General features: G+C 47.9%; 1 protein-coding gene across 1 annotated transcript; it reads right to left on the bottom strand.

The window, feature by feature from the left end:
- Nucleotides 1–5,894: 5,894 nt before the first annotated feature.
- LOC118782791 (A disintegrin and metalloproteinase with thrombospondin motifs 15-like) lies at nucleotides 5,895–27,074 on the bottom strand. The gene is made up of 8 exons (XM_036536351.1): nucleotides 25,942–27,074; nucleotides 16,136–16,268; nucleotides 14,437–14,604; nucleotides 11,765–12,048; nucleotides 11,502–11,679; nucleotides 10,872–11,047; nucleotides 9,287–9,462; nucleotides 5,895–7,153 (listed from the first exon to the last, which is right to left on the bottom strand). Exons 1-8 carry the CDS (start codon nucleotides 26,902–26,904, stop codon nucleotides 6,382–6,384), a joined length of 2,850 nt encoding a protein of 949 aa, XP_036392244.1. The 5' UTR covers nucleotides 26,905–27,074; the 3' UTR covers nucleotides 5,895–6,381.
- Between the last annotated feature and the right edge of the window lie 118 nt (nucleotides 27,075–27,192).

The following is a 27,192-nucleotide window of genomic DNA, read 5'->3' on the forward strand; positions in this document are numbered from 1 at the left end:
TAACCTTTCTGCTGTAATCCATTCAGGTAAGTTCCATTCCTGGTGTGCTCCCAGAGAGAGTTCATCTTGTCTTTATGGTCATGCCTCTGTATCAGGGTACACATAGATTTAGCAGTGTTTCATTTTTTTCATCAAAATATCATCAGAACAACATTAAATCACAACTGGGCCACTTCATTGAGCACAAACAATACAGCTTTCATAGGTAGCCCATGGTGTGATGTTAATGTGTGCTTTAGAGTGACATTAAAAGGCTCAATTTAACCCAGAATCAAGTCAGGCATTGCAGAGGGGTTCTGAAGAGTAAGCATTTGGAACCCAGCGGGTTGGAACCCAGGTGACTTTTCTAGCTGTACCGCTACATTTGCAGAACAGGCAGTGTTTTAGTATGACTTTTACTATGGCACCTGGTTTCACTTGGAGGTCAACCTGGACCACATGGCTCCAAGACATCCAAGATGTGTCCTGAATTTCTGTCTTCCAGCATCTGTGGTACAGTTAGAAGGCAGTGCATGTACATTATATTATCTCTATACTGCCACCCAGAAGGCTCATTTCATAGATTGCATAAAAATTATGTGGAATGTAATTATCTAAATCTTTGTCTCTCCGCACCCACCAAATCCTTCCTCTCTCTTACCAAGTTAAAACACTCAGACATGCTCTCCCTGCTTTAATGAGCCTTGGCCTAAGAGTAAAGCAAAGTGATTTGACGGTAAACAGCTGTTTGCTTCACACTGGCTATTTTAAACCTGACTGATGTCCAGCGATCAGCAGTAATGTGCAGCACTGCAACATCTTATGGCCAGACTGAGCAGGCAGTTAGACTGTGGAGGAGGGGAGTTTGGTACAGACAGTGAACCTGATATATGCGCACTTAGGCCACCGAAGGACATGTGAGTGTTATTACCCTCCACAGAGTGTTAAACAGACTGAGAGTGTGATTACACACACACTACGTTAAACAGACTGAGTGGGCCTTCAGGAGCTCACACTGTCACCAAGCTGAGATTCACTTCTTTTATGTGATAAAGTTGTGTCCAAAGCAAAAATGAGCACCTTTCTTTTCAAAGATGGATCGAGGTGTTTGGCCCTCATAAAACAACGCCTTCTAGACTTTTAGCTGATTCTCAAAATTTATTCCTCCATTTATTTTTTTTTTCTAAACCATCTTAGTAGGGCACTGTATTTCACTGAGTGTGTAATTATGGACAGCACCAATGCTGATTTATGGTGTTTTAAAGGAATGGTAAAGAAGCCCATGCAACATGCTTCAGTCCTGGCTCAGTTAAAGGGCTGACTGCACAGAGCGTGGTCGCTGTGGGCTGCTGACCCTACAGTAATGCCTCTGTCTGCTATGCCTGTAGGGGAGATTTTATCTGCCAGATTTACTGAAATGGAAATAATTAGTTGACCACCTGGCACAGCAGCATCATGCGCATGTCCACAAAGGAAGCGAACGATGGATGTCTGCCAACAAGATAGAAATGCAGAGTATTTCTACAGGCTGTTAATATGGTGGTTTTTGGAAGGGTTGCTGTAAGCCCTGTGCTTTAACAGACCAATTTCCTCCTGTGCAGCCCATTACAGGACTCCACAAACTCACAGTGTTGACTTCATAAAGTTTAACGGCTCTGGTTTGAATGGTTGAGAGGACAAAGCCGTAATTCACAGCACACTGATTACTGATGCCTGTTTGCGTGAATTCCACCGAATGCCAAGGAATACTGCAGATTAGCTTTAACTCGTAGGAGACACGTGTTTAACACAACAGAGTTGTTGTAAATCAAAGATATTTAGAATGCTTATTGTAAGGTAAAGTGTGAACAACTGTATTCTGATATGAATGAACTGTGATTGTGTCCTATTCCTGCTGACAGGAGGGCTTTTACATGGACACAAAAGTGTCAGATTTTGATGACAGTTTTCAAAAGTTTTAAATCACAAAAATCTATTATCTCCTCTGGAAAGTTCTGGGGTTCCTGGAAGAATCAGATGTGACCTTTGAGTGCAAATGTCAGTGAAATTTGTGGTAAATGGATATAATTACATGAATAAATGAATGCTAATAAGAATGAATAACAAATTTGTCAGGAAGGCTTTTAATGAATCTGATTTTGCAATTGTAATACGTCTGAATCACTGAATAGGCCCTGTGAGTGGAGCAGGAGCCTGCTGGTGATCAGAGGAGGCCCAACGCACCCGGGCTGTTTAGGGTAATTACTGCCGGGCTGACTTCACTTCTGACTGAGCTGCAGCGTGACAGGATTAGAGGTCTTCTTTTTCCTCTCCTCCACTCCAGAAAGGACAGGAGGAGAGAGGAAGTGGAAAAGAGCAGGGTGTATGGGTCAGCTGTTTCAGACAGGAAGCACAAGGCTGCCTTGGGGGGGGCTGGTCATGTTTTCCCTCCTTCTGAGGACGTGTGCTGTGTGTTCCGGTGTGTCGCAAACTTGTGGCAAATCCAGCAGATTCTCTCTCTCCAGAGCGCGTGTCCAATTAGCTTTTACTGTGTCCACAACCGCAAGGGGAAAACAGAGAGACTCAGGGGAGTGGCCGGTTGTGGGAGGAGGAAAGGTGTGAGAGATTCAGTGGAAAGATTGGAATGGGAAGTGTGGGGAGGTGCGGGGAGGTGCGGGGGCATGCGGGGGGGCTGAGAGAGAGACTCAGCGGAAAGGCTAGATGTGGGGGTGATGTTCTGTAGTCACAGTATCCTTGGGCAAAGCTGCATCCTGCTGGCCAGGGGAAGAGCCTGGTGATTCTGACGTAGTGCAGTGGGGTGTATCTGCATCAGCACGACTGAAGGGGGGGTTGATGAGCACCTTTCACTCACAGGGGGTGTGGGGGGTGACAGGCACTACCTCCCACGCCTTTGAACAGGATGGGGTGCGGCTTTCAGAGGCTCTTTCCGGTGGGCGTGGTTATTTTTTTGTTTTACATCCAGGTGTTTCATTCTTACAGTTTCATGTGTAACTGCAATAGAAGACCTTCAGGTAAACACACACATTTCTGATCTCACCACTGCCCTCACTTCCTGTCCAGTCACAGGGTAAGAAGAGACTTGGTGCTTTACCAATATTACCAATATCCTGATATTTTACATACACTATATGGACAAAAGTATTTGGCCACACCTGTTTTTCAGGGTTTGGGCTAGGCCCCTTATCTCCAGTGAAGGGCAATCTTAATCCTTCAGCATACCAGGACATTACATTGGACAATGCTATGCTTCCAACTTTGTGGCAACAGTTTGGGGAAGGCCCTTTTCTATTCCAACATGGCTGTGCCCCAGTGCACAAAGCAAAGACTATAAAGACATGGTTTGATGAGTTCGGTGTGGAAGAACTTGATTGGCCCACACAGAGCTCTGACCTCAACCCCATTGAGCACCTTTGGGATGAACTGGAACGGAGATTGCAAGCCAGGCCTTCTCATCCAACATCAGTGCCTTACCTCATAAATGCTCTACAGAATGAATGAGCACAAATTCCCACAGAAACTCTCCAAAATCTTGTGGAAAGCCTTCCAAGAAGAGAGGAAGCAGTTATAGCTGCAAAAGGGGGACCAACTCCATATTAAAGTGTATGTATTTGAATACAATGTCATTACAGTCCCTGTTGGTGTAATGGTCGGGCGTCCGAATACTTTTGTCCATACTGTAGTCCCATAGCACAGATGCTGCGAGAGCACAAGAGAGAGAGAACACCGGAGTCCATTCTAAATGACTTTATTTGGAATAAATACTTCTCAAGTCCAAGGAAATTCAAAACATGAGTGTAAACAAAACAAGAAAGGATATTTACAGAATTTACACGGCACAGCTTGATGACTGTATACATAGTATACCTTCCCGCTGTAGCAGAACACAGCATGCCCTGCATCACAGAGCACAGAGGAAAACCCACTCACTACAGGAAGTCCCACTCACTACAGGAAGTCCCACTCACTACAGGAAGTCCCACTCACTATAGGAAGTCCCACCCACTACAGGAAGTCCCACTCACTGCAGGAAGTCCCACTCATTATAGGAAGTCCCACCCACTACAGGAAGTCCCACTCACTACAGGAAGTCTCACTCATCTAGGAAGTCCCACCCACTACAGGAAGTCCCACCTACTACAGGAAGTCCCACTCACTATAGGAAGTCCCACCCACTACAGGAAGTCCCACTCACTGCAGGAAGTCCCACTCACTACAGGAAGTCCCACTCACTGCAGGAAGTCCCACTCACTGCAGGAAGTCCCACTCACTACAGGAAGTCCCACCCACTACAGGAAGTCCCACTCACTACAGGAAGTCTCACTCATCTAGGAAGTCCCACCCACTACAGGAAGTCCCACCTACTACAGGAAGTCCCACCCGCTACAGGAACCATCTTTTAGATGGAAGATGTGGTCCCGCCGAACCTAAAGCTGGGACAAACAACCACAGACAGCAGAAATAAGTGCAACCTGGATTAGCAGGTTTCATAAACTAGCTACAAAAGAGCTCAACACATGCGGGTGAGGAAGAGTCCATTGGATGATAGGCACAACACAGAACCATGTGGCTTTCAGCGTAATAACTTCTGCGTGAGTGGCAGCTGTGGCAGACATGGCGTGATGCTGGAGCTGGGCTGCATGTCTGTGAGAGCAAATCAGAAATGTGCACACTCAGAGGGTGCGAATGGAAGGAAGGAAAAATAACAATTACATTACGTCTTTTGGGAAATCTGATGGGTGACCAGATGTCTTTAACATTGAAGTTCACACCGTGAGCCACAAACTCCATTTAGACTTGTGAAATTGTCTGAAAGCAGACATGACATTGTGGAAATGTTGAGGAAAAAAATTCTATTTTAAATTCAGAAAATTTAAGGACACTGAACTTCCTGTGGGAGTTTTAACTTCCTGTGGAAGTTTGTGTTCAGTCTTTTCTACCATGGGCTTTTGGTTTTGCACAGCTGAATCTTTATTTAACCATTACTAAATCTGTGTTTAAGTATTTAACCTCCTCTGCATGTGATTGTCTCATTTGTCTCAAAGCAGAATACTACAAATTCAGATGTCAGCTGCCTTCCTTTGTAAGAATCAGTCAGTGTCTTGCACAACTTACACTTTTTGTCATTAGTTAAAAAAGTAACACTATATATCAACAATGAAGTGACATTCACGTTGGGGCTCTTATCAGGTAACACAGTGGAAATGAGAGATTTAAAAGAATTGAAAAGTAAAGCATTTTAATCTACCCTGCAGATGAGCCATATCTGAGCTGTGTTAACATATGAGAATGGAAAACTCTCTTGCAGTACAAAGGCATTTTCAGATTCAGTGTCACCTCTGCTTGGAAAAATGTCTCTGAAAAGCGGGTGAGATGTGATCAGATATGGGAGAATTTATGATCAAATGAAGAAATCCAGAGCTTTATCAGAAACTTACAACTGCATCATACAGTGCATTCTGAAAATAACCTGCATTGTTCTGTTAGATTCTGACCTCTGCATTAACCACATTACTTTAAATACAAATTACATGAACACAAAACTAAATATGCACATATAAAAATAATTCGTGGAAAATCTAACACCTAAATCACTCCTTGCATTTTGAGGTGATATAACTGATTTGATGTAATTTGGTATGACCTACTCTGTACGCACATGAAACATACATTTTGTATCTCTGGTGGCTGACTGAAAAGGTCTTTTTTCAATGTGTTTTTTTGTCATATATCACGGTTGAAATTGCTTTGCTATTTTTTTTTTTCATTTAGAATTTCAGCAAATCTGTAGTTTAACTTCTCCCTGTATGTTGCTAATACTTACTTAATGCACACCAACAATGTTGTCTGTACATAATTCAGACTGATACTGTTTTGTTGCAAAAATACAAAAAAACCATCTGAAACAAGTGCCTGGGCCAAAGATGTTTGCTGTAGAGCATTTAGCAGAGTAATGCAGGGAGGAGAGTGGTCAGACACTGCTGACTGCAGCCTGATCTCCTGCCATGTCCTGCTTCCCTGTAAATCCAGTAATGGCTCTTTACTCTTCTTTATTCTGTGTTTCTGATAACTGGGTTGTGTTTATTCAGCACACGTATGTACAGACACATCTTATGTGTGTGCAAGTGAGCATTACTTTTCTTTTTGTCAGAGGTAGGATTCTGTGTGTCACTTCAGCTCTGTAGCATTGAAATCACAGTCTGTACCTCTCCCTCTCGCCCCCTCTCTCTCTCAGACTCTCTCTCTTCCTGTTCTCAGAGACAGCTCCTCCCTCCCCCGCCTGCCCGTTGATGCAAAAGCAGATGCACCAGAACGCCCTGGGTTCCGGATCGTTAGGGATTCTGTGCCTCCCTCTCTGACAGATCCCGCAGCGTCAGAGGGGCGGGGCGTGATGCGGGGGCGGGGCTAGCAGGCCCGGGCGGAGCAGAAGTCCAGCTCCTGCGGCTTCCGCTGGCCTGCGCAGTGCTCCCGCGGCAACAGCAGCCCCGTCTGCGTCACGCAACGCAGCACTCGTCGTTTGAAGCCCTTTCCACAGGACTTGGAGCAGGGCGACCACTCCCCGACGTGCCAGACGGGACAGGGGTCCCCGCACACCCGCATGGCGTTGGGCCTGTGCGCGGCGTCGCAGCGGGTGGCCGAGCGGCCGTCCGAGTCCAGGCACTGCACCAGCCGCTTCTGCAGGCCGCTGCCGCAGCTGACCGAGCACTCGTCCCAGCCGCCCGCCGCCCACTTGTACGACACGCGCTCCTGCGGCCGCTTCCTGGGTCCCGCCTTCTCGCCCTCCAGCAGCACGCTGTTCTGGGCGTGGGCGCGGCCCTCCTTCTTCAGCATCCTCTCCTCCTTGTTCTCCTTGGGCAGGTAGAAGGAGTAGCGGATGCGGGGCGGGGTCATCTTGCCGACGGACAGCACCTCCACGGTCAGCGCCTCCTGCAGGGGTTTGGAGGCCTGCAGCGATTCCACCGCGGTGCCCGTGCCGCTGTAGCGCAGCAGACCGCCCTTCACCATGATGTCGCGCTCCATGGCCGACACCACGTAGTTCCCATTCAGCAGGTACCTGCCCTGGCTGTTCTTCACCGCCAGGTAGTTGTCGTCGCCGACCAGACCCTTGTAGCCGCGCTGTCTGATGTCAACATTTGACGCGCCGATGGGCAACATCACCACGAAGTTGTAACCGTGACTGAAGAAGACAGACAGATTATTCTTTCAACACATGAAAGCCCTGAATAACATGGTTTACTGTCCTGCTTACAAGCCTCTCTTCTTGCGAAAACGTATGAATGAAAAGGTTTACGGGGGAAGGGTACATTCACACCATACATGTGTGACAGACTAACTCTGTCCTGCTTTTACAGTAAAACAGGTCTTCTCAGGAGCGTGTCTGCAGGCCTCCATCCCAGCTAAGCCCCAGATAGGTAAAGTGCTAAATTCATACATAATTATTTCCTCATAAACACTGTCACCTGTGATTTATGAGTTTGGTTGGAGTTTGGTGATTTTTTTTTCATAATGAAATTATGCAAGTGTTCAGGGGTTGCAGTTAACTTCTATTCATTTTCTTCTGCAGTGATTCTGGCTGCTAAGGACTCGGCCGGCAGCGTGGTGTAGTGAGGAGGAGTGTAGTGAGGAAGGGCAGTGTGGTGTAGTGAGGAAGGGCAGTGTGGTGTAGTGGGGAAAGGCAGTGTGCAGTGTGGTGTAGTGAGGAAAGGCAGTGTAGTGTAGTGAGGAAGGGCAGTGTGGTGTAGTGGGGAAAGGCAGTGTGGTGTAGTGGGGAAAGGCAGTGTGCAGTGTGGTGTAGTGAGGAAGGGCAGTGTGCAGTGTGGTGTAGTGAGGAAGGGCAGTGTGCAGTGTGGTGTAGTGGGGAAAGGCAGTGTGGTGTAGTGGGGAAAGGCAGTGTGCAGTGTGGTGTAGTGAGGAAAGGCAGTGTGGTGTAGTGGGGAAAGGCAGTGTGCAGTGTGGTGTAGTGAGGAAAGGCAGTGTGGTGTAGTGGGGAAAGGCAGTGTGGTGTAGTGGGGAAAGGCAGTGTGGTGTAGTGAGGAAAGGCAGTGTGGTGTAGTGGGGAAAGGCAGTGTGCAGTGTGGTGTAGTGAGGAAAGGCAGTGTGGTGTAGTGAGGAAAGGCAGTGTGGTGTAGTGAGGAAGGGCAGTGTGCAGTGTGGTGTAGTGAGGAAAGGCAGTGTGGTGTAGTGAGGAAGGGCAGTGTGCAGTGTGGTGTAGTGAGGAAAGGCAGTGTGGTGTAGTGGGGAAAGGCAGTGTGGTGTAGTGGGGAAGGGCAGTGTGGTGTAGTGAGGAAAGGCAGTGTGGTGTAGTGGGGAAAGGCAGTGTGGTGTAGTGGGGAAAGGCAGTGTGGTGTAGTGGGGAAAGGCAGTGTGGTGTAGTGAGGAAAGGCAGTGTGCAGTGTGGTGTAGTGAGGAAAGGCAGTGTGGTGTAGTGGGGAAAGGCAGTGTGGTGTAGTGGGGAAAGGCAGTGTGGTGTAGTGAGGAAGGGCAGTGTGGTGTAGTGGGGAAAGGCAGTGTGGTGTAGTGGGGAAAGGCAGTGTGCAGTGTGGTGTAGTGGGGAAAGGCAGTGTGGTGTAGTGGGGAAAGGCAGTGTGCAGTGTGGTGTAGTGGGGAAAGGCAGTGTGCAGTGTGGTGTAGTGAGGAAAGGCAGTGTGGTGTAGTGGGGAAAGGCAGTGTGGTGTAGTGAGGAAAGGCAGTGTGCAGTGTGGTGTAGTGGGGAAAGGCAGTGTGGTGTAGTGGGGAAAGGCAGTGTGGTGTAGTGAGGAAAGGCAGTGTGCAGTGTGGTGTAGTGGGGAAAGGCAGTGTGCAGTGTGGTGTAGTGGGGAAAGGCAGTGTGCAGTGTGGTGTAGTGGGGAAAGGCAGTGTGGTGTAGTGGGGAAAGGCAGTGTGGTGTAGTGGGGAAGGGCAGTGTGCAGTGTGGTGTAGTGGGGAAAGGCAGTGTGGTGTAGTGGGGAAAGGCAGTGTGGTGTAGTGGGGAAAGGCAGTGTGGTGTAGTGAGGAAAGGCAGTGTGGTGTAGTGAGGAAAGGCAGTGTGCAGTGTGGTGTAGTGGGGAAATGTAGTGGGGAAGGGCAGTGTGGTGTAGTGGGGAAAGGCAGTGTGGTGTAGTGAGGAAGGGCAGTGTGGTGTAGTGGGGAAGGGCAGTGTGGTGTAGTGGGGAAAGTGCTGGTCTGATTCCCAGGTGAGTCACTACCTGAATGAGCTCAGCTGTATAAACAGATAACTGTGAGCTGTTAAAGTCACTGTGGGTGAGAGCATCTCCTGAGTGAATGTAATGTAATGTGAACATGTGGGGTTCATCTCTGTAGAGGGACTCACATGGGTCTCGTGAAGAGGCCCGACACCTTCTTGCAGCTGTGGTTGTCCCCCCCACACACCCCACACTTGTCAAACTTCTTGTTGGAGCTGAGCTTTCCGTCACAGCCGGCCTTCATGCATCTCCCCTGCACACAGACTCCAGGCGCGTCCGGAGAACAAGGAGTTCCATCTATCACCTGTAAGGGGAGTGCAGGAACACATGGGAGAGCAGGATACTTTAGTGGAATATCAGAGCAGAGCATGTAATATGCAGGAATCCTGCTTACCTGCAGTCACAGCCTGAATCACACTGCTTTATTTTCACTTAGATACGCAGTGTACATACAGTGTCGCATCATGAAGTCAGAGAGACGTTATGAGAGCAGATAACTGTTCAGTGTGTCCTCAGAGGTTTACAAACAACTTACAGACCCATACGACTGTCACTAACACCACACAAAGGCATGTGTGTCATTGTGTCATGTGCATTGATATGTTTGTGCATTGTGTGTGTGTGTGTGTGTGTGTGTGTGTGTGTGTGCGTGTGTGTGTGCGTGTACGCGTTATGCGCGTGTGTGTGTGTGTGTGTGAGACCCTGTGTAGGACAGGCCACAGTAGCAGTGTCTGTGACTAAGGAGCTGATGAATGTGGAGTCTGTGTTAGAGACACGCTGCTTTAAAGGTGAACATGTCACACATACCAGCTGTAATGCATTCCCAAAGCCTTTTAAACAGGGCTCTTTCAATCTGCTCATAATTACTAACCGCATGTTTCTCTCTCTCTCTCACTATATACACCAGGGCTGCGGCTGATTTAGGTGGATGTTCCTGAGCTGCATAAACAGCTGACACCCCGCAGATCCCCTGCAGCGACCAACCTGTCCACTCGCCCTCATAAGCTGCCTGTCTCTCCCTCTCTCTCCTCACTCCCAGCTCGCCCTCATAAGCTGCCTGTCTCGCTCTCTCTCTCTCTCTCTCTCTCTCTCTCTCTCTCTCTCTCTCTCTCTCCTCATTCCCTGCTCGCCCTCAGAAGCTGCCTGTCTCTCTCTCTCTCTCTCTCTCTCTCTCTCTCTCTCTCCTCATTCCCTGCTCGCCCTCAGAAGCTGCCTGTCTCTCTCTCTCTCTCCTCATTCCCTGCTCGCCCTCAGAAGCTGCCTGTCTCTCTCTCTCTCTCTCTCTCTCTCTCTCTCTCCTCATTCCCTGCTCGCCCTCAGAAGCTGCCTGTCTCTCTCTCTCTCTCCTCATTCCCTGCTCGCCCTCAGAAGCTGCCTGTCTCTCTCTCTCTCTCCTCAGTCCCAGCTGGCCCTGATAAGCTGCCTGTCTTTCCTTTATAAGGGCGTCTCTCTGGACGTAAGACTCCGCAGTGCAGGGAGTGTGTTTCTAACAGCCCAGCTGCAGGCTGTCAGGGAATCTGCTATGCATGTGAGGTGTTTCTTACGCAAAGCAGTGAGTCCGGCAGCTAAGGACGTCACTACCAAACCAAAAGGAAGTCTAAGGACAGAGTGTGTGTGGCCTGTTCTGTGCCTGGTGTGTGCTGTGAAATGGGAGTGTGTCTTCACTGATCCAGGATCAGGTGCTGATGCTGGTGTTTGTGCATCGGTGCTCACCTTTGGGGCCAGCACGTAAAAGTAGCCGGTTCCGTTAGCCCTGCAAATGAGTTTGCAGGTGTCTTTGGGGGAGACTCCAGAGTATTTGGGGACCCACACCACAGAAGGGGCGAGCCGGTTGGTGTTGAGGCTGAAACCATTGAAGGCCTCACACTGCTCCTCACGGAAGCTTTTACCTGCAAGTCATCGAGACAGAAAGTCACCTTTTACCTGTGAGTCATAAACAAAAATGTACCTTAATAAAGTACCTAAATAATTATTGCTTAATTAATTAGAGAAAAAGTTTGGTTACTTTGTTGGTTGTTCTGTCTCTCCTTTAATTTCAGGGAGAGTACAACTCAAAATATAGAGTGAAAAAATGACAGTTACCCTTGTGCTTTCATCATTGAGAGTTAGAGACTTTTGCACAGACTGAGGATGAGTTTGGCTTTAGTCTGTATCTAGGCCAGTTTCTTCTATGTCTGCAGCTGATGCTATTTTCAATAGCGATAAATCAAACCAACTGAGATGCTGATGCGGACGGTTTATCTAGTACAGACTGATAGAGGTAGTCTGTGCTGTGTCTCTACCATCTGCAGGTGTGAGGTGTGAGCTGGCTGTTCGTCTCAGGTTTGTGTAAGTCTGTCTCACCCGTGTTGGGACAGGGCTCCAGGTTGCAGGAGCGGTATTTCACTCGGACCCCCTGGCAGTATTTGCCCCCATTCGCCGGGACGGGGTTGTTGCACTCCCTCTTGGCCAGCTGAACTCCACCCCCGCAGGTACGTGAGCACACGCCAAACTCGCCCCACCTGCCCCAGCGGCCGTCCACCTGTGGGAAAGAGCCCAGCCGAGAGTGTTGTTACGATCTGTGTATCGCCCTGGCGGGACCCGCGCGCTGCGACTGTGAGACTCACCTTGGCCTCGCTGGCGTTCTGTCGGGGGACACAGATGCCCCGCAAACACAGCCCGCCGTCCCCGCAGCTCGTCCCGTCCGCCCAGGGGAAGTGCCGGGTCTGGCACACCAGCTGGCCCCGGGCCTTGCCCGTGCACCACAGCTTGGTGCAGGACTGCATGTACGGGCAGGGCTTGGAGCCGGTGCCGAAGGCCAGCTCGCATTGCCGGCCCAGGCTGTAGCTGGCCCCTGGCAGCACCTCCGGGAGAGCCAGGATGCTCTGTGGCTGGTCCAGCAGGCAGTCCCCTGGAAATGAGAACGCCTCTGAATTAACCAAGCAGGTCCAGGCCTCGTCACATTACATTTGACGAGCAGATGCGACTCATTTGGCTTACAAATCACCCATTTCATACAGCTGAATATTTACAGAGGCCTTTTGGGTTAGGTACCTCGCCCAAGGGTGCAATAGCAATACTCCTCCTGGGAGCTGAACCAGCAACCTTTGGGTTACAAAGCCTTAATCCCTACCACTATATCTCACTGCTGCCCAACCCCAAATATATTACATCCTCTGTGACCAACTGCAGCTGGAACAACAAGTAGGCGTGGAACTAGGACCAGAAACACCTCCAGAAGAATGAGGCTCAAGCCTGCAAAATTTAAACTAGAAAGAACCTAGCAGTTGATTATGCATACATGGATTTTGATGCCACAAAAACTGCAGATTTCATGTTTCTCCTGATGATGGATGTTTGCTGTGTAAAGGGGATACAGAGAGCATGCTTTAGGGAGGTGTTCTGTAGGAAGCAGCCCCTGTAAGTAAGCCCCTCCCCGCCATGTGAGTGTGGGGTGCTCCCTCCAGCAAGCCTTCTTTAAGATCCCGTGACTGAAGAGGCCTGTAGACATGGCTATAGCTACACCACTGCTCTCTGTCACACCCACACAACCACAGTGTCACAGAATGCCTGTCCCTGCTGCATGTAAAACTCACCCCGCCATAGTTAAACAGCCATGCACTGTACAGCACGGTCATTTCAAAGCATAGCTCTGTTTGCTTCTCCCATCAGCTCATATCTCTGTACGTATTTCAGCTAATCAGAGTGTGGGCTTGCAAGGCTTTGGAGAGCCCAGTATAAACACTCTGATCACTGTGTTCTCCACCCTCTTAATTACACATATATGCTCTTAGGGGGCTAAACAGCCATAGAAAAGCGATGTTTGTCTTCCCTTAGGTTTCTGTAACGCAATACAGGCGTCAATGCCATACTGAGTGCTGCATTTAAACTAGTATCTTCTCCCTTCCCAGCTGTCTTTGGTGAGGAACAACACCTTCCAGGCCTTTAAGTTTTTGCTCTGACTGAAGCGAGGCCACCTTCAGCCATGACAAGCGTCAAAGAAAGCAGATGACATAACATTTTACTAATGCTTCATCAATATTTGGCCCTGCGATTGCTTTCTCTTTATCACTATATGTGTGTATGGCGTTTGATGAAAACATTTTTTCTTACTTTGGCATAGAGAAATTCAGCAGTGCACATCCAAATGAAGAGACTCCACCATTTCTGACTGTCTGTCCCTTCTAATTTGAAACAGATGTAAAATGTTCAGTCCTTTAAAATAACTGCTCGTTCCTGAACTCTGAGTTCTGGGAGGTAAACATCAGCATGGTTTACCTCGCTGCACAGAGATCCAGAATTCTCCAGTGCAGACTGAATTCCAGCACACTGTTCTATATTACCATGATTCTTGGAAGCTAAATGTGCGCAATGCACCAGTGATCTTTGTCAGATCAATCTGTCTGTGCTGTGTGCAATTAGCTCCTTTGTGTATTTTTGGCTGAAACAGTTCCTTTCCAAATTTGGAAGCTCCTTAAAGAAGCCCTGTCACATTTGAGAGGATCAAGATCAGCTGATAATCGAAGGCATCCATGAGGATGTAACCGTGGTGACCATGGAACCAGGTGCTGCAGTCTCTGGCTGTACTCTCAGCTGATGGATGCTGTGGATGTTGTTTGGCTTGTTACGGACGTTGTTTGGCTTGTTATGGACGTTGTTTGGCTTGCTAAGGATGTTGTTCGGCTTGTTACGGATGTTGTTCGGCTTGTTACGGATGTTGTTTGGCTCGTTGCGGATGTTGTTTGGCTTGTTACAGATGTTGTTTGGCTTGTTATGGACGTTGTTCGGCTTGTTACGGATGTTGTTCGGCTCGTTACGGATGTTGTTTGGCTTGTTACGGATGTTGTTTGGCTTGTTATGGACGTTGTTTGGCTTGTTATGGACGTTGTTTGGCTTGTTATGGACGTTGTTTGGCTTGCTAAGGATGTTGTTTGGCTTGCTAAGGATGTTGTTTGGCTTGTTACGGATGTTGTTTGGCTTGTTACGGATGTTGTTTGGCTTGTTATGGACGTTGTTTGGCTTGTTATGGACGTTGTTTGGCTTGCTAAGGATGTTGTTCGGCTTGCTAAGGATGTTGTTTGGCTTGCTAAGGATGTTGTGCTGCTTGCTGAGGGCGCTGTGCTGGTTGCACATGTTTGTGGTTGGAAGGGAAGAGGGAGGTTGACGGTTGGTAGAGTAGAGGGGAGAGACAGGTGAGACGTAAGAGAGTGAGGCAGACAGGAGAGATGTAGAGAAGAGAAGGACGTCTCTGGGATTCTGCTTGTCAGCACTGAGCGGGCGTGGCCAGCGATCCTCTCACCGTGCCCGCTGTCCAGGAAGTCGGTGAGGATGGCGGCGCTGCAGGCGGACCAGGGGCTGCTGCGGTCGATCTGGATCAGCGTGGGCGACATCATGTGGTTGTCCCGCAGCCTCCCGAACACCTCCTCACAGGCCTTCACGTTGTCATGTGGCATGTTGAAGACGTGCCCTGTAGGGGAGGTACACAGTGAGGCCTCTATGCCGGGCACAGCCCCTCTCTGTGTGCGCGGCGGCGCTTAGCGACAGGGCTCGCTGTGTTTCCACAACCACGGTCAGCTGCCTCCCGCTACTGTGGAGCCAGAGTGAATCATGGCCGTGTTAAACCTGAGGAAGTCCCTCTCTGCTCTCAGCCTAACCTTTTCATAAGTGAGATGATCTGAGTTAGAGTGTCTGCTGAATGACTAAATGCCCTAAAGCGGGAATGAGACAAAAGCGCTTAAATAGTAACCGTCACTTGTTTTTCTAGAAAAAAGTGAAAAAATATTTGAAATATTGAATGTTGGCATGGCAACTCAGTAGCAGTAACACAAAAGGGAGGAGGGGGGAAAAGCCCGTCTGTGACCGGAGGGGGGGGGGGGGGGGGGGGGGCGCTCTCCCCTTCCTCTCTCGCTGTGCCACAGTTTTGTTTAGGGGTAGGAGCATATCAACACACTGGCAATAACTGTGGGACTTCTCACACACACTTCATCCTCTGTCAGGTACAGCTTAAAAAAACATTCTACAACAGTAGCCAGCAGTGTGGTGTAGCGGTAAGGAGCAGCAGTGTGGTGTAGTGGTAAGGAGCAGCAGTGTGGTGTAGCGGTAAGGAGCAGCAGTGTGGTGTAGCGGTAAGGAGCAGCAGTGTGGTGTAGCTGTAGGGAGCAGCAGTGTGGTGTAGCGGTAAGGAGCAGCAGTGTGGTGTAGCTGTAGGGAGCAGCAGTGTGGTGTATCTGTAGGGAGCAGCAGTGTGGTGTAGCAGTAAGGAGCAGTAGTGTGGTGTAGCGGTAAGGAGCAGCAGTGTGGTGTAGTGGTGAGGAGCAGCAGTGTGGTGTAGCTGTAGGGAGCAGCAATGTGGTGTATCTGTAGGGAGCAGCAGTGTGGTGTAGTGTAAGGAGCAGGGCAGCAGTGTGGTGAAATAGTCAGGAGCAGAGCTTGTAACCAAGGTTGCCAGTTCAGTTCCCAGGTGGGGAACTGCTGTTTAACAGGGTGCTAAATGGCTTCAGTAAATTCCCAGCTGTGTAAATGATGCTATTTACAGCCAATGCTATTGGCTGTGCACTCAGAGCCGCACAGTGTATGGCAATGCTATTGGCTGTGTATGTGGAACCGCACAGCGCATAGGTCACTGCATCCTGATTTCATAGCATACTAGTAAAGAATAGCCTACTTCTGTAAGAAATGTTTGTGACATATTGACAGCCAGCTCACTCTGTAGTTATAGCTCACTGAGTACTCATGGCATCATGCAGCCCTTTCAGTAAAGTCAGTAAAGTTACTGTGTTACTACTTAGCAGATGCCTTCTGCAATGAAGCACAGTATGTTTTTACTCAGCAGGACATTTACTGACTGAAGCCATTCTTAGCGCAGAGCTACCATGGCAGTGTCCCACTTGGGAGCTGTACCTGCGACCTGAGGGTAGCACTGACTCACAATACACCTGGGCTTCCCTGCCAGTCCCAGGACAGGTGTGGCTTTGGGAGGTGAGAGGTAGCGGACTCACCCAGCTCGTGTGCGGTGGTGAACGCGGACGGCAGGCCGTCGTCCTCGATGACGGAGCAGCTCCTCTTAGTGTCACACATGGTGCCCACATCTGCCATGCCCAGCGTGTCACAGGTGGTGGCGCCACACAGGTCCTGGCAGGGGAGAAAACAATAACCAATACCGTACACAAACTACCATACAGGTCCTGGCAAATTAGAAAATACCACACAGCAGAGCACCACCTAGCAGAGGACAATACAGTGCTCTAACACAGTTTCACTTACATTTTCATAGGACGTTTACTCTAACGTCCTGTGAAAATGTTTACCAGTTCCATTCAGTGGTGTCGGGTGAGGGGTCTAACATTGGAACAAATAGTTCATGGACACCCAGAGTAATCAAGCAGAGATCCTGAGAGAGAGAAGCTCTGTCTCTCTCTCTCTCTCTCTCTCTCTCTCTCTCTATCTCTCTCTATCTCTCTCTCTCTATCTCTCTCTCTCTCTGTCTCTCTCTCTCTCTCTCTCTCTCTCTCTGTCTCTCTCTCTCTCTCTCTCTCTCTTTCTTTCTATCTCTCTCTGTCCCTCTCTCGCTCTCTCTCTCTATCTCTCTCTCTCTCTCTCTCTCTCTCTCTCTCTCCCTTCTGGATGATAACTACCAGTCAAACAATGAGAGAACACACAGCAGGCACATTCCTTCTGGAGACGCTTCTGTAGTTGGGCCAGGTGACACTCCCAGAGAAGCCATTTTCAAGCAACAGAACAAACCGTCCAAACACTGAAGTCAGTTCTCCCAAGTATCTCAGCGGCCCTAAAACAAAGTTAACCTCAAGCCAACACTGCCTCTGTGTTTCCTCTGAAATGGCATTTTGGCACAAAATGACCTAGTTTTGACTTGGAGTTATCTTTGGAAGGATGCATTCAAGGAAGCTTATTTTAAACATACATAATATGTTCTAGCATCAGCCTGAGATCCTACCATTCACCGTCACTTGCACACGCGCAAAGGACAGCAGGATCGGTTCAACAGCAAACACACATTTTTAAGTCTTTTTTCCGCTTTCACGCACCGTACTTTAGGAATGGCCAGTTGGACATGATTGTCTCTCACACAACAACCACTGCACTCGTATAGAAGAGAGGGGCATAGTCACTGACATCATCCAAGCAACCTGCAGGTTCCTGATGTGTCACAGGTGATCTCACCTGCAACACCTGCTAAATTACCCAGCCATATCCCTGGAATAGCAAGGCCAGTTTTTCATCATTGGCTGTTGGCATGGCTGAGACCAAACCTGGGCTCAAAGCGAACTCTGTAACCAATGAGCTACTCAAAGTACACACACTGAGAATGATGGCAGGTGATGGCACATGCTCCACAGCACCACACTGAAAAGCTCCTCTGCGGATCCCATGCGACTTCATGGTCTCACCAGCTCAACTCTTTATCCTCCAGGCCCTGATCCTGGATCTTAAGGCATATCCTCAGTGAAATCTCTTGGTACTTAGCAAATTGTTTATATAGCACACTTATAAGCAGACAAGAAACAATTCCAGATGTGTGTGTGTGTGTGGATGCACACATGGGATGGGTGTGTGTGTGTGCATGTTCATGGGGAGGAACGAGAAAAAATGAAAAATTCCTTCAGTACAGTATGTTTGTTGTTGGTGGCCTACTTCCCATGTGCATGTGCCTCCAACACTCTGTGATAAACAATCAGAGGCGTTCACTCAGGTGACAGAAACAGCCAGAGTCACCCTCCTTAAACCATTACACAGCACAGAGTCACCCTCCTTAAACCATTACACAACACAGAGTCACCCTCCTTAAACCATTACACAGCACAGAGTCACCCTCCTTAAACCATTACACAGCACAGAGTCACCTCCTTAAACCATTACACAGCACAGAGTCACTCTCCTTAAACCATTACACAGCACAGAGTCACCTCCTTAAACCATTACACAGCACAGAGTCACCTCCTTAAACCATTACACAGCACAGAGTCACCTCCTTAAACAATGCTGACAGGCAGTGCTGGGGCTTTAGGCTGGATGGTCTTTCTTTGGAGGACTTTGAACAGTGCAGGTCACAGACCACATAAAAAGTTTCACGTAATCTGGAAAAAGTTTTTTGTTTTTCATCTCGCTCCCTTTCTCTGATGTCCATTATATAAGTAAACCAGTTAATCTGTTTGGGATACATGGCACTCCAGGGAAAATATTAACATTCAAAGCTTTATGGTTGGAATCCATGACCAGCCATTTAGTCTGCTGGTTTCTTCCTTCTTGTTTGTAAAGGGGAGGCCATGCGCCTAGCATCCAAGGCCATTCCTAACACCCCAGAAACACAGGCAAGCTGACTGCAGCGCCAGAGCTTTAGCCTGTGCTGTTAGGGGTGAGGGAGCTGTGGTACGCTGTAAAAATGCTGGAGGGATGGAGTCTGACCTAGCAGCTCTCTCTGGAGAGTCAGAAGAGGGAGGAATGAAACACAGCCAGTCAGACTCATGCAGTTACTCTGTTACCTAATGCAAACAAAAGCGTGAATGACATCAGCAAACACAATTTATCTCACAATCATCCGCTTGATTACTCACAGTTCACCCATCCACACTTATTAATCAGAAACATACACAATTCTTCAACACTACTGACCTAACTGGCTCAAAGGAGGCCAAACAGAGGATTATGCAAGATATGGTTGATTAAGGTTCTATTTGTGTAAGATATGGTTGATTAAGTTTCTATTTGTGTTATGCTGTTGATGATATATCTAACTGAATCTGAAGTATTGACTTTTATTCAGGAAAAGAGAGGACAATAAGAAAAAGAATTTTACAAAAATGTCTGCATTACAGCTTGGCTCTGAAGCATCATAGATCCATCCCTGAATTGGCTTACACACTGAAAAATGCACATATCATACATGCAACATCTTCTGCATCTTCTACACTGCAGTGCCTCTCAAAATGAGCTCTGCTAAATAACTAAACAATATGTGTAGCTTTGCAGTCTTGTGGTGAAATTCCCAGATATTTCTGTTACCAGAGGAGGTTGTGTGTTTAATCACTGTTCCCAGTCCTGAGTAATAGCACATCTGTAAATGGCTGCGTGATGTTTTTCCTCTATTTTAAATGATTTACTTCTAAATTTCGATGAAAAAAAGTCAGACTCTGCTCATTTACCCATAAGTAACATTCTTGGTCTAAAATAGTTTCTTTATGGGCAGGGCTGTGTGAATCAACTGTTTGTAATTAACAAATATGTTGCATGGATCTCTGTACATCTGCATCAGCTGATCTAAAAATGCTAAAAATAATAACACAAGCGTACTCTCATCTTGGCAATACTGTGTGCTCTGTCTTCTTAGCAGTGGATATTTTTGGAGCTTCTTCTGCTCGGACGCTGATTAGATTCTACCTCTTTGAAACCCTGAGCGTTTGAAGTGAACTGTGGAAACAGCCAGCGAGAGAAGGACAGCCGGGCTGGAGGAGAGGAGGACAGGCCGGGCTGGAGGAGAGGAGGACTGGCGGGCTGCAGGAGAGGAGGACAGGCCGGGCTGGAGGAGAGGAGGACAGGCGGGCTGGAGGAGAGGAGGACAGGCGGGCTGGAGGAGAGGAGGACAGGCGGGCTGGAGGAGAGGAGGACAGGCGGGCTGGAGGAGAGTAGGACAGGCGGGCTGGAGGAGAGGAGGACAGGCAGGCTGGAGGAGAGGAGGACAGGCAGGCTGTGGGTGGAATGGGAGATGTGTTCAGTTACAGTGCAGTGGGGAGAGGGAGCTGGGGTCAGGGGGGGCTGTGCTGACGGCGTGGCCTGCTGTGTTAGAGGGCACAGGGTTCAGGGCTTGGCTCGGCCGGGGGGGGGGGGGAGGGGGGGGGAGTGCCACAGTGTGCAGAAAATGTGCTTCACAAAGATCCATCTCACCAAAATTACGGGATGTGGCTTGACATTTCTGAACTGGATGTGCAGACACCAGTCTAGCCATCTTATAAAACATGCTGCATGTCTTCTTTTTCTGGTACAAATACAGAGGAATCTCCAAAAACAGAGAACAGCCTGCCAGCCGAACAGTGCTTGTGAGGAGTTCCTCTCTGGAGTCATACATAGGGATAGCACTGTGTTAGGGCAGAGGTACTCCACATAAATCTAACACAGCTGAGTGAGAACATTAATATGTCAAATAGCAATGCTCTTCTGAACACTGCCACACCTGCTGATATATTGTGATTGTTCTTACATACGTATAATAGTGTTGTAGTTATGGAAACCTACAGTGAATGTGAAAACCCTACAGTCTAAAAGTTCATGTTTTCATTTTCTAAAAGAAGGTGAAAAAACAGCATCTATTTAAAGAGAGACTTTGTCTGTTTTACTCTCTTCTACAGGCTTTTATCAGCGTTTTGTTTAGTTTGTTGAGTCGTGTTGGATAATCACCAGCGTAGAGCAACGTGCCGAGGTCCTTCACAGTGGCAGTGCAGTGGGAGATGGTCATTCACAGTGGCAGTGCAGTGGGAGATGTTCAGACTGTCCCCATTATAAGTGTCTGTGGCGAAACATCGGTATGTCCCAGACCCAGACAGAGAGGGTCATGGGAGATGATCCTGAAATTACAGCCAATCAAAAACAAAGCAAATGTTCTCTGATAAACTAGAAACTAGCCTAGACCCAAGCGCAAGGGCTTCTGGGTCACCTGATTATGACACCACAAAGTGTGAATGTTCATAATTCTGACTGAAAATGTCAGTTTAAAAAAACCGTAAACTCCTTTTATCGTAAGATGACACTAGACAGACACTAGACTAGCAGGTTAACTTCTTGTCTGGGTTTGGCAGAACAATGATTCAGATTTCATTTTTTCATCACCTTTCATTCAGTATTGCTCTCACATTTAAACTTATTGAATGAAAACTGGACTATCATATTCACCAAACCCCTTTTTAAGGGACTGGTTTGTGGTCTAAGAAATTGACATCTAGAAATTAAATCATCTTTTATCTGAGATAAGGATGACATAAATGTTCCCATAACAGTAATTTATTAATATGACCCCAGAGTAGTGGCAGAGTGTCTGAAATTGGAATTATATGGTTTAAACACCACCCTCATCACAAAAGAAGAAAGTGCTACCCATTTCTGAGTCCAATTCTGGGCCAGAGAACCAACACTGTGATGACAGGTCTCTCTCCACAGACACTGTTAAGTCTGTGCTCTCTGAAGTCATGCGCATCACTATATCATCACGCAGTCAGTTCACTGGGTTATTACATAGCTAATTCTACTTTCTGTCAATCAAATCATGTGCTACAATGCTCTAAATTATCAGCTGTTTGTAAGCCCAGATGTCTTTGTCATGGTAATTGCAGGCCTCATGGTTAAGCTGTCGCGCTCTTGGTGATGCTGATCTCATTTCAGTGAGTGCTGCTGCTTTTCACACATTGAATGGTTCAAAGACCACTTCTGATCTGCAGATGCATACAGTAATCAATTGTGAGCTTGTGATAGTGGCTCCTTAACAAAAACAAGTTATTAAATAAACAAATGCCGATCATCAGTCCTGGTTTCAGCTGATCTGTGTAGTGCTTTGTTTTGTATTTTTAGATTAAGTAGGCTTTCATGCAAGCAACAAATCATACTACGTGTATATGTTAGTTATACAAAGCACTGTAAATAGGAATAGCTATACAAAGAGTGCTGCATATGGGCGAATACTGTCTCTTGTGCTTCTCTTCTCTTGTGCTTCTGTGTTTGAATACGCAGAAGGCTTGTGTGAGGTTTGGTGAGTGCGTCGTTCAGAGGAGAGATGCACTTCTCTCCCTCTGTAAACAATATTTATTGTTTATTTAATTACTGTATATTCCAGGTGGCTTCTACGCTCTTTCTCCTCATGGCTGAAAGAGAAGCGCAGACAGTCCTGTGTATGGCTGCCTCCTGATTTTTAACCACGTTTAAATGGCCTCCAGGGGCCTCTTTCAGTACAGTTAAATTTGGTGGTCAGCAGAGATATTATGGCTATTGAGTAAATAATGAAATGAAAGTGTCCTGACTTTACACTAAGCACGAGACTACTGTTTCCGACTGACTGCAGCGCTGCCGAGTGTGGCGTGATCACTTCAGCACGTGTGCCTTTACTCTGAGACTCTCAGACATTATTTATGGTATTCTTCCTGCTTGAGACGGACAGGAGGATGTTATAATGATGACACAGACTGCTCCCTGTGGCTTCAGGGCGGTTTTGTTCATCTTTTTCTTTTGATTTATACAGTTACAGCGCTGCTCACAGCCAGCATTTCCCCTCCCGGTGTGACTCTGTACTGAACCTGTGGCCTGTCACTGTTCCAATGTCATGGCTGCTCTAATGGCCACCGTGAGTACAGAGCTGCTCTTCATCCAAAGGGGGTGCAAAGTAAAGGTACATTATATCATTTCATTACCCCCCCCCCCCCCCCTTTGTCTGACAAGATCTTCATCGTTCATACTTTTTACATGATCTGTTTCTACAGTTGGATATCTACTGAGGTAAATCAAGTTAAGCACCTGTCTGAAGGCTACAGCAGCAGCACCCAGCTGGGAGCTGATCCTGCAGCTCTCTGTAATTCACACCGATGTGTGACACTGTGGCCTCACTCTGTACAGCAGCAGTTTACAGAAAAAGAAAAAAAACAACAAGCAAAAAAAAAAAGAGTAACACAAATCACTGGCCAGATCCATCTGTTCTTTGTAACTGCTGCCTCTCCTGTAAGCTCTCTCGCTGTTCTGCCTTAGCTCCCAGCTCTGGCATCGCCTGGATCGCGCCAGCCTCAGAGGACCGCTGCTGGAACACAGCCAGCCTGAGGACAGTGCCTGGAGACAGTGTAGCCCAGCGGGTCAGAAACAGCCGTACAGTCCTGCAGCCCTCCAGGGAGGCGCTGTGCACGGCACTGTGGGAAAGTCTGAGTATGATGTCACAGAGGGAGAGCCTGTGGACCAGGAGGACAGCGTCCTCTGAGCAACTTCTCCTACTCGCCTCTCATCACTAAAACATGTCTGCATCTGACAGGTCTCATCCTTTCAGAAGACATTAGTTTTTAGCTTTGGTCTCAAAGTTTCCCCACTTTTTCTACAAAGGGTGCTTTTAAGAGGCTGCAAAATAAAATAACTGTTCCTCAAGGACACAAATGAAGAGGCAGGTTTATGCTGCTGTGTTAGCACAAGTTAACTTGTGGTAGTACTTGAATGGTGTTGTGCTCACACTCACTGGTCTGGGAGTGGTGTTCGCCTGGTCTGACGCTGTTGCTCATTTAACTTGGATGGACACACTTCTGTTCTCTTGTGCTGGAAGTTGCTAAGTGAATGTAATGTAATGTCTATGTACCTTTTTAAACTATTCCTACTGTGTACCCTTGTTCAAAGCTGAGGCCTTCTCAGTCCTCTCACATCTAGATGAGTTCAGAACCTTGTTCCGAAACAGGTGACTGGGTCCTTGCAACAAGCATCCCCGTTTAACGCACCAACGCCGTTTAACACACTGTCCCTGTTCAATGCACCATCCCTGTTTAACGCCTCAGACACCCGGCCACTGCAGCCATTTTCTACTTCTCCCATACACATGGTGCCATCCTTCAGTTACCTCATGTATACACCATATACACTGTGCCATTGTGCTACGCATAAACACTGTGCAGGTGAATACGGCACAGTCTGCAAGACTGGCCACACACTGACAGTGTGTGGCCTAGTGGAGTGACAGCCCAGAGGAGCGGCGGTATGCCCCAGTTGTGCAACCTGAGCAAAGCTGTTACAGGAAACATGCACCAGCCCGGCCTCTGCAGGAAACATGCACCAGCCCGGCCTCTGCAGGAAACATGCACCAGCCCGGCCTCTGCAGGAAACATGCACCAATCCAGCCTCTGCAGGAAACATGCACCAATCCGGCCTCTGCAGGAAACATGCACCAGCCCAGCCTCTGCAGGAAACATGCACCAGCCCAGCCTCTGCAGGAAACATGCACCAGCCCAGCCTCTGCAGGAAACATGCACCGTGCAGGAACATCACAGGTACCATCACTACGGTTTGTTCACTACGGTTTGATGTCCATGTTTTGTTATCTGTGGAGCACTTCTCTGATTTAGCTTTGGCTGATGGACAGAGTGTGAATGTTGGGAAATGAGAAGTGTCACATGGGTCAGCCAGTGTGCCGGAGAAAAGGCAGCAGCAGGTCCAGCAGGGAGAGGTTCCCGGACGGAGACTCCAGCGCTCTGCTGGATCTGCTGGCTGTGCAGCGAGTGTGGAACTGGGGCAATGATGGTGACACTCAACAGCTCTCTGCAGAAGCATTTGGCAGGATCTGCATCATGACATAAACGAGGTTTAAGTTTGCCATGTGGGACCATGACTCACTGTCTACGGGAGGGACAGAGGGGTTCGGTTCAGTGTGAAATGACAGAGGCGTGCAGTAAAACCTCACAGGGCCTGGTTGGACAAACAAATGAGCCTCTTTACAGGTGATCAATCAGAAAGCTACACATCATACAGATTCAGAGTTATCACCACATACCCAAACTGCATGCGGAATATACTGATGGATATATGCCTACAATGGCTGGATGTGCCGTTTGACGCCACCTCTTGCTTAATAGTGTGATTATTTACAGACATCTTAAGAAACCGATGGACTCCTCTGCATGAAGTAACAGAACAGGAAATGCATCGCTAAAAAACCCTAGAGTATCTTTCCATTCTGCCTAACTGGGTGAAAGATCTGTTAACAGCCCCTCATCAGTCATCGGCATCGCCATCATAAACACCCTATCATCATCCTCACAGTCAACATCACCATCAGCCATCTTCATCACCATCATCCATCTTCATCATCATCGTCACCATCATCATCATCACTGTCACCATCATCATCATCATCACCATCATCACTGTCACCATTATCACCATCATCATCATCATCACCACCATCATCATTGTCATCACTGTCACCATCATCACCATCATCAGCCATCATCATCATCATCACCATCATCACCACCATCATCACCATCATCACCATCATCATTACCATCAGCCATCATCATCATCATCATCATCACCACCATCATCACCATCATCACTACCATCAGCCACCATCATCATCACTGTCACCATCATCACCATCATCACCACCATCATCACCATCATCACCATCATCACCATCATCATCATCATCATCACCATCATCACCACCATCATCATCATCATCATCATCATCATCATTCAGCCATCTGCATCATCATCAGCATCATCTAATCCCCCAGTTTAAGTGTGTAAATAATGAAATTCTTCCCTTCCCTCTTCCCACTGCAGCTGATGTGTGCTGAATGTTCTGGTGCAGCAGCTGCCATCCATCACCCAGGTGGCTGCTGCATGTCAGCGGTGATTGAGATAAGAGTCCTCCCCACCCTCCACTGTTTAAGCCTTTACATCCCTATGCATGTAATCCATTACTATCATTATGCATTATTTTCACCGTCCTCGGGGGAGGGATGCATGACAGTGAAATCTGCACTGTGAGCGCTCTGGTTTAGTGCTCTGATATCTGTGTTACTGCAGCCAGTAATAACTGTAATTATTCAAAGTACACACCGTGTCAAATAAAAAGTACCACAGTGTTTGAAAACTCATCCTGCACGAGCTATGCGTCCAGCTTTCTTTCATCTTGCTGTCGTTTCTCACGATGACGTAAACACAGCTCACTGAATACATCACAGTGTCCGTTACCTTTTTGCTCAGTAGAGCCAAAAGAAGCTTTATTTGAGGAAAAGAGCACCTCCTACTGACTGGCCAAGTAAACAGGGCCCCTTACCTGCTTTGTGAACAGGATGGCAGTATCCCAGTATTCAGGGTGCTTGTCGCTGTGTTTGTTTAACTTTTTCTGCCATGTGCAGAAATTGCGCAGCGTGAGGGCTGCGTTGCCGGAAACCTTGGGTCCCTTGTCGGCTTCATTTATCACCATGAACTTGACGACCACGATGTTTATGGAGTTTAGAATGCTGGGGTGCTTGTACAGCCTGGCGGCGACCGACATGAGGGTCAGGAGGTAGTGCTTAAGGTCATCGCCATGGAACTTCACCATGGAATCGTCAGCAACGATGAGGGTTTCCACGTACCTGGGAATGGACGCGAACCTTTTTGATCTACCCAGGGTTTTCAGTACCGTGTCAGTAAAGTTCCCTTTATGGTGTCCTTTCATGTATTTGTATTTTTCCAAAGATTCTAACATATCGCGGTTCGGACCTGAGCTCACGCCGCACCTCGAAGTCGAATTGCGGTGGTGAGGGCTGCTTCTGCGGCGTATAACGTGCGCTCTCTGCGCGCTCCTGCTGTCTCCAGCTGGCGAGACGTTATCTATGGGGCTGATGAAATACTCCGACCCTTTGTAACCAAACGCGCCTTGCAAGCCTTTGCACAGACTCAGCGCTGCGTAAGAATCCCGGTCGGAATTGACAGAACCAGAGTAGAAGCAGCGGCTCAAATCAGGTGATGCAGCGGGATTTAGCGCCGAGGAGCCGCCGTGCGCAGAGAAGGTAGGCGCGAGGAAATTAGAATCTGGCGTCAGTCTGAGATAAAATTCCTGGTGGAAAGCGTTGATTTTAAAAATGGTCTGGCCTTCATTCGTTTCCTCCGGGTCGCTAATGAAATTGTGCTTTGTAGAAATGGTCTCGTCTAGTAGAATAGGAATGCAGAAGTCAGTTTCCATAGAAAGGCTCAATTTTGCGTGTAATAGGATGTCCACCAAAATGACAAGTGTACTAATAAACATGAACATCTTTGTTACTAAAATGTATGCAATTCTGAAAAATTACACAATATATACATGAATATATTTGTCTTAGAGTTCGATGTCCTCCGTGGTGTTGATGCAGTGTATGCGCGCGATAGTAATCCAAGGCACTGTAGCCTACAGAACTGCAGCGGCGCGTCCTCTTAACACACAAATCCCCGGGATACAATCCATTTCCATCTTCAACCTGTCTGCTGAAGTAAGGCTCTCTCCCGGCGTTTTATGCCTTTGCGTCATGTGTAAACATTGAAAAATTGTAATCAGAGTTTTGGG

Source organism: Megalops cyprinoides, chromosome 9 (assembly GCF_013368585.1).
Source record: "Megalops cyprinoides isolate fMegCyp1 chromosome 9, fMegCyp1.pri, whole genome shotgun sequence".
In the NCBI taxonomy this organism is placed as follows: Eukaryota; Metazoa; Chordata; class Actinopteri; order Elopiformes; family Megalopidae; genus Megalops; species Megalops cyprinoides.